Below are 11093 nucleotides of genomic sequence, written 5' to 3'. Positions count from 1 at the left end.
ATACATTTTATTGTTGGCCCTCAACACATGAACTTGTTGTAATAGTCTTTCTTAAGATATTATTAATTCTTGAACCTGAGCTTCAAGAAAAGCAGTAAGATCATCTATTTCATCTTCATCATCACAGATAAAAGCCATTTCGTTTAGTCCATAGAGCTGAGCATCAAGAAAAGTAACTTTCTCCCTCAGTTCTGTTCTGACTAGTTAGAGATACTCTACTTCTTTTTGTAGCTCATAAACCTTCTTGGTTAGCTCAGCATTGTCCAATTTTACAACACGTCACATCAAACAGAGAGTCACACATGATAGAGAGATCATGATGCGATATTTCTTTAGTAACATTCAACATAATTTCATCATCATCAGGAGACACTTTTTCAACTAAGGTAACAAAGGCAATGGCTTTCTCCTTACCATCTAATGACCTGTTAGAGCAAACAGATTCTTCAATCTTGCTTTCACGTTAGGTAGCCATCATTGGTTTGTCACGTTTCAAATTTGGTTTCTTGTTGTTTGCACACTCAGCAACCCGATGCCTAATACCACCACAAGAGAGACAAGGTCCATGGTCACTAATAGAAGGCATGTCCGAATGACTGATAATTCTTCCTCGCTTCCTACTAGCCATGACCGATGTGACTTCACCTGGGGACCAATTACACTTTGCTTTTTCAATAGATTCACCATCCATAATCCTTGGGGAGCCTTCCATTCAAAGATGAGGTTATCAACTGCAATTGAATCTTGTGCCTTCAAAAAGATTTGAAACTTTTCACACCATGCAGCATAGTCCATTCTATTAGGTTCCACCAAATACTAATAACTCCCAGAGATCACTCGATGTATATCTTGAGCAAGGCTCTGATACCAATTGAAATTGGGTCTATGCGAAATCTCTTACAAATAAAAATTTAACTTTGTACAGTAGACTAGTCAAATGAGCTAGTCAACTAGTTACAAGTTAGTCAATAATAAAAAGTGTAGTTGCAGAAGCAAAACCTAACTGACCAATATGTTCAACTAATCAGAAACTGCCTAGATTAGTTTCATGATAATAATCCCTAAGCTTGAACACTTTTACATATCAGATCATTATGCAAACAACAAAGACAAAGCAATTAAGAATTAAAGCATGCTGAATTGACTAGTCAAGCTCACCAGTAAACTAAGTACAGATTCGTATCAGTTATACAAATGCAAATCTACAAATCAAACTTAGTTCACTACAAGTTATCCTAGTCAACAACAATTCAGTTCTTGCTCATAATATGTAGTGTAAACTTTGAATTCAATTGTACTGACTAATCAAACATATTAGTCAACAGAGTACAAATTGTTAGGTGCCCACAAGCATATAAACCAAGCAAACTTATAAAGCTAAAACAAGACAATGTGATCTTCAGTTATGTTTTAGCTTTGATTATTGAGTTATGTTTACTTGGATAACGTGTCAATACTAGCAAATCCTACAACATTTATCTCTAGCAATGGTTATTTGGTCATAAAGAATGCTATGTATAGTATTGACCACAAGGGAGTTTTTGGCCAGAAAAAACCCAACTTTGGGTTAAAAAACCGAGGACTCTCCACTGAGTCCAATCCATTAGTATAATCAAGGTTCATACAAAGACCACACAAGCTCAATTCCTAGATTTCTATCTACAAAGCAGCTTTACCTTTGTGCACAACCTTGCCTTACACAAGATGGATTTTATCGGTCTTCACGAAGTGGCAGCTCCTTCTGAGCTCTTCACCTTGTGGCACCAAAATAGTGTTGTCTCCAGTATTCACAAGATGGCAGCTCCTCCTGAACTCTTCACCTTGTGGCATTGAGACCAACACACAAACTATGCATATGATGATATGGCAATGGCAATGATGTGCAAATCTGGATTTGATGTCTAGTCGGATTCATCAGTCAAACACTTGAAAGATGAAACTAATGAGAATCCAAAAAACAGGTCAATTCACTGATTTGTAACTTGGAAAAACTTGACCTAAAACAGAAATCAAAATCACAAAAACAATGCTACCCTAATATGCAATGATGTGGGGTTTTAGTGCATGAGTGTGATTTTGTGGCTAGGTTTTCAAGTAAGAACACAAGAGTAGCTCAAAGCTAAAATCAACTCTTTTCTAAAAATGTAAAACTCCTAGCCAAAACAACTAAGCATATAAAAAGAATTTAAGCAAGCAATTTTAAAGATAGATTTAGAAATATTCGATGAAGAACATTACGCATAAAATTTGCTTGATTCTCTTAGGAGATTTGAGATAGAGATGAAAATTAAACTCTCAAAAACTTTTCCAATCTCAAACCCCAACAACAAATGAACCCTCAAATGGCTTTATAAAGAGGGTTGAGTTTTAGACAAAGAGCGGGGATGAAAAGCCAGGTTTCATGTGTAAAATCAATCTAAAGAGATCTGGGGCTGAAAATCCATTTTCGGGAAAAAGTGTCAGATGGCCCATGTGGGCTATCTTAATTTGCATGCCTAGACAGTTGGATAACAAACAAAATTTCTGATTAGACAACTACACTAAACAAAAGGAATCTGGAAAAATAAGCTTGATATGCAAATGCAAATGTATGATTCAAATCTTTTGTAGTGTATAAGGTAGTATGTGTGGTAACATTTACAATTTTTGACAAAGGAAGCCAAACATTAAACGTAGTACTTAACAAACACAGTGTTGTTAGTCCACACTGAATATGTGTTTATAGGAGGATTAGGGTAGTGTGTCTTCTCATAAAAGAGAGAGGGATTTCTCGTAGAGCGAGAGTTTTTGCGTAGAGAGTTTAGGGTTATTTGTTGAGTAGAAGGGCCCCTTACGTTGCAAAATGCCTTGTATTTATAGGAACAAACTGCTTGATATTCAAATCGTAACTATCGTGTTTGATCCTTGGAATATTTGGTGCTATACCTTAATGATAGCCATGTCATGCACCTGATATTTTTCCTTTGAAATATATAAGTATAGGATCAAATTTGCGAACACTTGATCCTTATCCTTTGGGCTTATCTTCAAATTTACTTGGAAACTACGTTCTAATCCAACGGTTCTAACCAATATTGTTATCTCAATATCCATGCAAAATCATAGTTCATTGATCCAACTCATGGCTCTTGGCTTTTCTTTTTATCTACATATCTTGCATAGGAAAATGTCAAGATAATTCTAATAAAACTGTTAGATAAATATCACGATTAACATCAATTAGAAGTTATCTTAACTCCTCCATTCAACGGTCTCGATTGCATGGGTCGATGGCGTAAAATCAGGTACAAACATATCTTGATGGTTGATCACTATAATGATGTTTATACAAGTAATTTGATACAATTTCTGTTGGAATACCGCCCTGAAATTGAATAGAGCTTCTTGTGATTTGATAATTGTAAGTTCACTTACGGTGAATATCACGCTCTTAAGGCTTGCATGGTTTTAAAAAGGTTTTCACAAAACTTAATGAGTCTTAAATATTCTTATTTGATACGAGTATCATAGGCAGATTGCATGTTATATATGTTCTAGCTTGAATATCACGAGTAGAATATGTATTAGGAAATCTAATCTTCAAAGTTTGTGTGTTAACTCATAAGTAAGTTTTAGAGCTACGTATGATTGTTAATGGTGACAGTTAAACCTTAGTGTCTTTTTACTTTGATTTTCCAAGACTATTAGTTTAGATATTTTATTACTTGTCCTTATTGTTTAAATTCACAATTCCAAACTTTTCTAAATCTTATGTTGAATAGTTAATTAAGAATTGGTTTTAAACAGAAGTTGCCATATCAAACCTTATGGAGGACGACCTTACTTGAGCTATCTACGCTACAATTACGCTACAATTACCTTGTTCAGTTGTAAGTGTTTCCACAAGTAGTAAAAACCAATTCTTAATTAACTATTCAACTATTCAACACAAGATGCAATCTTGTCGTATGGTTTACCGTGTATTTATCGGAAATAATATGGTAATATGTTCGATTGGAATACCAAAATTTCCCCTTTTTTTTTTTTTTTTTGCTTAAACTTACAAAATAGGGCAAGAACTATTCCGAGGACATGCGAGCGTACAGCAAAAATTCAAGATTTATATCAATCTTGAGACTAATCTCTAAAAAGTATTCAAAAGCGACAATATCAGCAGCCACACTGAATATTCGTTGAGCGATTCAGTTAAAGCATGTTGCCCAAACGGGAAGCAGTATCCGTTCGCTAAATATATCCGAGTCGGAATGTACACATTACAGTTCAAATATTAGAGGCATCCAAAACAGAATTACACAGTTCATATACTCAAACAAGACACCATCTCATACTAGCAGTACTCAAATGTGAGTGTAGCCTTCGGTCATACTTTTCCTGGGTTTGAACAGCCTGAGTCAATATCTTAGAGTGGTTGGTTTTAATTCATTTATGAGGAAACTCGATGGTACAAGCGCAAGAGTAGTCCCTTCAAAGTACATTATCTGTTTCTTGTCTTGACAAACTGGGGTCTTGAAGCCTTCTTCTCCAACTTTTCCCTCTTCTTCCGAGTCTTTTCATCCTCAACACCCCCCTAATATTTATACAAGCGATATCAAATCATTCCAAGAATATCAAAACTATATTACCATAAGGCAATTACAGAAGCAAGAGAGGGTACCTCTGAACCTTGAGACATAAATCCTCTAATGAAACCAAATGATTTGTATGCTCCAAAACCTGGTATCTGGAAACCAACAAAACAAAATGTAGAACAGCTATTTCTTTCTCACACAAAGAAATTAGGGTAAATAGCCAAAATGGTCCCTGAGATTTGCATAACTCATCACTTTGGTCCCTGAGATTCCAAATAGATAAAAGTGGTCCCTGAGTCCTTTCGTTAAAAACTCTGTTAAGTGTCCCGGATCTCTTGGCTGGAAGTTTTGGCAAATTTCAAAGTTTTGTAACTCAATCGTTTCTTAATCAAATTCGACCCATAATATATCAAAATGAAGATAGAAAAGTGTAGAATAAGATTATACCTATTTTGAAGCTCAATGGTTGTCGAAGATTGCTGGAAAATAGCCTCAAAGTTGACTGGTCCGAATGAAAACTTGAAAACTTGCCGGAAACTGGGTAAACTTTAAACGTTCATAACTTCTTCAATACTCAACGAAATCAAGTCATTCAAAAACGAAAATCATACTTCTCGACGAGACGAAGAGAATAGTATCTTTTTCGACAGCTAACTCGCCGTAGTTTGGTCGGAAAACAGCTCGAAACTGGCTGTCTTGGTCTCGAGTTAGCCACTTTCGAACCGTTTTCCGGCCAAACCACTACGAGTTAGCCGTCGAAAAAGGTATTATTCTCTTCGTCTCGTTGAGAAGTATGATTTTCGTTTTTGAATCACTTGATTTCGTTAAGTATTGAAGAAGTTATGAACGTTTAAAGTTTACCCAGTTTCCGAAGAGTTTTATAGTTTTCCCGCGGACCAGTAACTTTGATGTCATATTCCGGCTATCTCCGGCAACCATTGGGCTTTCAAATAGGTATAATCTGGTTCTACACTTTCCTATCTTCATTTTGATATATTATGGATCGAATTTGGTTAAGAAACGATTGAGTTACGAAGCTTTGAAAATTGCCTTAGTTCAGGCCAAGAGCTCCGGGACACTTAACAGAGTTTTTAACGGAATGACCAAAATGATGGATGGTGGACAATCTCAGGGACCAAAGTGATGAGTTATGCAAATCTCAGGGATCATTTTGGCGATTTACGCAAGAAATTATTCTGAAAATTTTCTAGAACAAAAAGATCCTTATGTTTCTAGTACCTAAGTTGTCAAAATCTTCTAGTGACGCCATCTAAACTCATCCAATTAAGGTCCTACAACAATAAAGTTACCAAAGGAAAACATGGCCATGGTTATGTGTTAATCATCCAAAACCTGACATCGGAACGCACGAGCTAAAATTAAAGTGAAAAGGGACCAGATTTCATGAGCCATTACTCAAAGACTGAGTAACAGTGAAACATGGGAGATAGAGCCAATTAAACGAGATTAGTTTTCCTTCTAAGTCAAACACTAAATTTCTCATGGCCCTTTTCCCAAGAAGATTCTAGATTACCAAGGTTAACCACACTTTGGGCATGTTCACTTACATTAGATATGGGAAAGGAATGATACCCACATCGTCCTCGTAGGGATAAACAAGCCCTCTTGGGGAAGCCATCTTGGATTTTGTAATGGCATATGATCTCTTCTTAGCCAACACCTTCTTTAAGAAGAGAGAACATGTGATCACCTACAAGAGTGGATCGGCAAAACCACAAATAGATTTTCTTCTAATGAGGAAAGCAAAGTTATACCGGGAGAGAAAAGAACAAAACCTAGAAGTGCCCAAGGACTAGATAGTGGAATCTAAAAGGAGAAAAACAAGTCATTTTCAAAGAGAAAGTAATCACCCAATGCGTGTGGGATAGAGAGGGGGAAGTTAGCCAAAGGTGGGATTCCATGGCTAGTTGTATCCGAAAAGTAGCAAAAGAGGTACTAGGAGAGTCCAAGGGCTTTGCTCCACACTAAAAGGAATCTTGGTGGTGGAATGAGGAGTTACAAACAAAGGTGAAGGCTAAGAAGGAATGTTGTAAAGCCCTATACAAGGATATGACCGATGAAAATGGTGAAAGGTATAGAATAGTGAAGCAGGAGGCGAATAAAGCTGTGAGAGAAGCTAAGCTAGCGGCTTATAACGATATGTATAAGCGATTAGATACCAAAGAAGGAGAGTTGGATATCTATAAACTAGCTAGAGTAAGGGAAAAGAAGATAAAGAGACCTAAACCAAGTGAAGTGCATCAAGGATGAGAATGGAAAAGTTCTTGCTATAGAGAACGCGGTCAAAGACAGATGGAGAAGTTATTTTCATAATCTTTTCAATGAAGGACATGAAAGGAATACTTCCTTGGGGGAGTTGAGTAACTCAGAAGAGTGTAGAAACTACTCATTTTATCGCCGAATCAGGAAGGAAGAAGTGGTTGTAGCTTTGAAAAAGATGAAGTATAGAAAAGCAGTGGGCCCAGATGATATACCAATCAAAGTGTGGAAAGTCTTGGGAGAGAGGTATAGCATGGCTCACAGACCTTTTTAATAGGATTTTGAAAACGAAGAAGAGGCCAAATGAGTGGCGAAATAGCACTTTGTTGCCTATCTACAAGAATAAGGGCGATGTACAAAATTGCATGAACTATAGGGGTATTAAGCTAATGAGTCATACAATGAAGCTCTGGGAGAGAGTCATTGAGCATAGATTGAGGCAAGAGACACGGGTTTCAGACACCCAATTCGGGTTCGTGCCAGGGTGCTCAACCATAAAGGCAATCTATCTCTTACGAAGATTGATGGAAAGATATAGAGATACGAAAAAGGATTTACATATGATCTTTATAAATTTGGAAAAAACGTATAATATGGTCCCAAGAATGTCTCTTGGGAGGATTTTAGAGAAGAAAAAAGTACGAGTAACATATATCCAAGCTATAGAGGATGTGTATGATGGAGCAAAGACTGCCATAAGAACTCATGAAGGACAAACCGAAAGCTTCCCCATAACTGTTGGGTTACATCAAGATTCATCCTTAAGTCCTTACCTTTTTGCATTGGTAATGGATGAGTTAATGGAACATATTCAAGATGATATTCCTTGGTGTATGCTTTTTGCAGATGATATAATGTTGATAGATGAAACTCAGGAATGGGTAAATGCGAAGCTTAACCTTTGGAGAGAAGTGTTGGAATCTAAAGGTCTTCATATAAGCCGATGAAAGACAGAATATATGGAGTGCAAGTTCAGTGCAAATGGAGGCCAAAATGAGTTAGGGGTGAGGATCGGAGATCAGGAAGTACCAAAGAGCGACCGTTTTCTCTACCTAGGATCTATCTTGCAAAAGAACAGATAATTAGATGGAGACCTCAACCATATAATACAAGCTGGATGGATGAAGTGGAAGAGTGCATCCGGCATGTTGTGTGACCGCCGTATGCCACTGAAGCTCAAGGAAAAATTTTATAGGACGACAATATGGCCGGCGATGCTGTTTGGCACAGAATGTTGAGCGGTGAAGCATCAACACGTACATAAAATGGGTGTAGCGAAGATGAGGATGCTTCGTTGGATGTGTGGGCACACAAGAAAGGATCAAATTAGGAATGAGGATATCCGAGGCAAAGTAGGAGTAGCCATAATTGAAGGAAAGATGAGAAAAAATCGGTCATGGTGGTTTGGCCATGTGCAAAGAAGACCTACTGACGCTCCGGTTAGAAGATGCAAATATGGGACAGAGGTCCAAGGGGAAAACTTGGGAAGAGACTCTAAGAAAAAACTTAAGAGTACTTAGATCTAACGGAGAACATGACACAGAACCGAGCGCAATAGCGTTATAGGATTCATATAGCCGACCCCACTTAGTGGGAAAAGGTTTTGTTGTTGTTGCTGTAGGGATAAACAAGCCCCCGTTGGTAACAATACCTAGTTGAAATTGGGAATGAAATACATATTTTCAACGTACGACCCACTTACTTTTTTGTTCCTTGTGTGTTAGTAAATACAAGATATGATAGGAATGAAAATGATACCTAAACCTTGGATTCTCATTCCTAGTAAGTAAACACAGGATTGGTGATGAGTGCCCACCTCTTTGGAGAGCATCCAAGCAAGGTTCTAAGCAGGTATATATATGCATGGCAGCAAGAAATGAGATCTCACCAGCAGATACGTGTACCAAAATTTTCCAGAGATTATGGACATGACTTGCACGAAGCCTGTGATATAGATTACATCATGCAAATAGCTGCAAAGCATGACCAACCAAAAGTCAAGATTTTACCATGAACAAAACCTGTGTGTGTTAATGCCCCAAATATACATGTCACATTTCTTCGCATGTATACTTGTATGGGATGTTAGATGTCATTAGCGTAGATGAGAGACAATTGATGAAACATGGAATTATCCGGTTTTGCTTGTTCAATGTTGTATTCCCAAATAAGAGAAAAACACCATGTATTCTAATCATTGCCATACTACAAATTCTAAAAGCCTACCAGCTTTAATGTTGTATATAAAGAACTTTTCAATTTGAGAACATAAATCACACAATTTAGTACCATACTTGATTAAGTACCCAATGAGAGAAGCACATAACACAAAGTTGAAATAGTTACAATTTGGAATTATCTGTGTTGTATTCCTATAATTTAGCACTATCCTATTTCTTTTAAAATTATCAGCAAAGAAATGAACAAAATAAGAAAGGAGTTGTAAATGATAAGAAATGTCACTAAAAACGAAAACATACCCACATACTCCACCAGTAGTCATATCAAAGCCACCATCCAGAAGTTCCCCATCATCGCCATAAGAAGGATTTGCCATTTGAGCGAGTTGTTGATAGGGATAGTAATAAGCAAGAGAAGTGAGAAGCAAAGCAACCCAATTTTTCCAGGCGAAACTAGAATGGAAGATGAGCATCCTTAGTAGCACATAAAAAACCTACATTGTCATGTCCCCAACACAACATCAGCATCACTAAGCTTAGCATGGGATTTGTGCATGAAATTATGTATAACCACTACTACAGTCAGCTAAGGCTTACATTACAGGCTATGATCAGGCGACGGAGATTTGCCATGTGTCGGGCGTTCTCTTCTCTGCGCTTCTTTGCACCTTGATTTGCCATCTCTGCCTAATCCACTCTCCGAGGGACTGTCACCGTAACAAAATCGAAAGCCTGTTAAAGAAAACATTGTTATGTAATGGATGAATTTGACCTTCAACAGATTGAATGAGCAGGTCTACATATACTCCATTTTTTGAAACTAGGGCGCAGGTTCACCCCAGAAACCGAATAAAAATGGAAATTATAAAGGAAATAAGACCTTAGTGTCAAAATTCAAAACACAACTAACCTAATTACCACAATAAATCATCATCACCAAGAACAAAACAATGCAGTAATTAACAGAAAAGCTAACAATTAGCAAGAGAAATATAGGTCCACAAGAAATCAGAAAATACAGATTCAATTTGCAAGAATCAAGCCCAATTAGGTTTAAACTCGAAATTGGGGTTTCTTCAATTTGCAAGAATAACATACCGTCGACTGTAGAGTTTGTCTCGCTGAGTTAGTGGGCATAAGCCGCATAAAATTTGGACTTATAGAGTGAATTCTAAGAGGAAAATAGATTTCGAGGAAGCGAGGAAAAGGAAAATCCACCTTTTGCGGCTGCTGTGCTTCTGATTTTGTTTTTTATTTTTTTTTTAACTTTAACGAAAAACTCTGGTACTGTTTACTTTAACGAAAAACTATATTTTTACAAAAAAAATCAATCTTAGTACTATTCACTTGACCTTTTATTTTTTCCTTATCGTTAAAACTCAAAGTTTTCAAACTTTTTTCATTAATTTTCCGTTTTTTTTTTGACCTGGATTGTCTGCCCTTCTCATCCCATACCTTTTCCATTGTTTTATGTCTTATTATTTCTATAAAAAAAAATCAATACAAAACGTACGTAGAACCACATAAATAAGAGAGGATGATAAGGGTATGGGATGGGGAGGGCAGACAACTCAGGTCTTTTTTTTTTTTTTTTTTTTTGTGCAAAAGAAAAGAGAGATGTTTTGTCTCACTCTCTGTCACGTGATCGATAAATGATCCTCTTATTCAGCCAATCAACATACGACATGTGTCCAATGAGCACCTTAATTATTATTACTATTTTTTTCTTTGCCTAATTGACTAAATAGTCATCGTGGTGATAAGGTAGTTAAAGACAGTCCTGTGATAAAAAAGTTCGAATTTAAACCCTTGTTATCCAAAATAAAAAAGATTGTTATTTCTCTATTAACGTATTAGCCATGGCTGCGGACTCAACCAAGCTTCCTCTGCTACAACCTCCAGTTACTTAGAATCAACTTGACTATTGCCCACATTTTCTACCCTACCACTTCTTAGTTTTCATTTCTAATCTTTCCTATTTTAAAAAAAAACAAAACAAAAAAAAAAAAAAAACAAAACAAAACAAAAATGACACATACAAAATAAATATCCCAGCAAGCAAGGA

General features: G+C 36.7%; 1 protein-coding gene across 2 annotated transcripts; it reads right to left on the bottom strand.

Annotated features, from left to right (window-relative positions):
- Positions 1-4080: 4080 nt before the first annotated feature.
- On the bottom strand, positions 4081-10282 carry LOC126597197 (uncharacterized). 2 transcript variants are annotated; one of them, XM_050263965.1, is made up of 6 exons: positions 10127-10282; positions 9626-9760; positions 9329-9522; positions 8737-8821; positions 4655-4720; positions 4081-4567 (listed from the first exon to the last, which is right to left on the bottom strand). In XM_050263965.1, exons 2-6 carry the CDS (start codon positions 9707-9709, stop codon positions 4475-4477), a joined length of 522 nt encoding a protein of 173 aa, XP_050119922.1. In that variant the 5' UTR covers positions 9710-9760; positions 10127-10282; the 3' UTR covers positions 4081-4474. The 2 variants fall into 2 exon arrangements, with proteins under 2 accessions (XP_050119922.1, XP_050119923.1); XM_050263966.1 differs by lacking the exon at positions 10127-10282 and adding an exon at positions 9939-9957.
- Between the last annotated feature and the right edge of the window lie 811 nt (positions 10283-11093).

Source organism: Malus sylvestris, chromosome 13 (genome assembly GCF_916048215.2).
Source record: "Malus sylvestris chromosome 13, drMalSylv7.2, whole genome shotgun sequence".
NCBI lineage: Eukaryota > Viridiplantae > Streptophyta > Magnoliopsida > Rosales > Rosaceae > Malus > Malus sylvestris.
This window is presented reverse-complemented; position numbering and strand designations above follow the sequence as displayed.

Excerpts from the sequence above, each read along its gene's own strand:
- LOC126597197 (XM_050263965.1), bottom strand. The coding sequence starts at position 9,709 with ATGGCAAATCAAGGTGCAAAGAAGCGCAGAGAAGAGAACGCCCGACAC. Across the intron at positions 8,822-9,328 it reads ACTACTGGTGGAGTATGTGG|CTATTTGCATGATGTAATCT; the intron begins GTATGTTTTCGT and ends CATGCTTTGCAG. Across the intron at positions 4,568-4,654 it reads TTATGTCTCAAGGTTCAGAG|GGGGGTGTTGAGGATGAAAA; the intron begins GTACCCTCTCTT and ends TATAAATATTAG.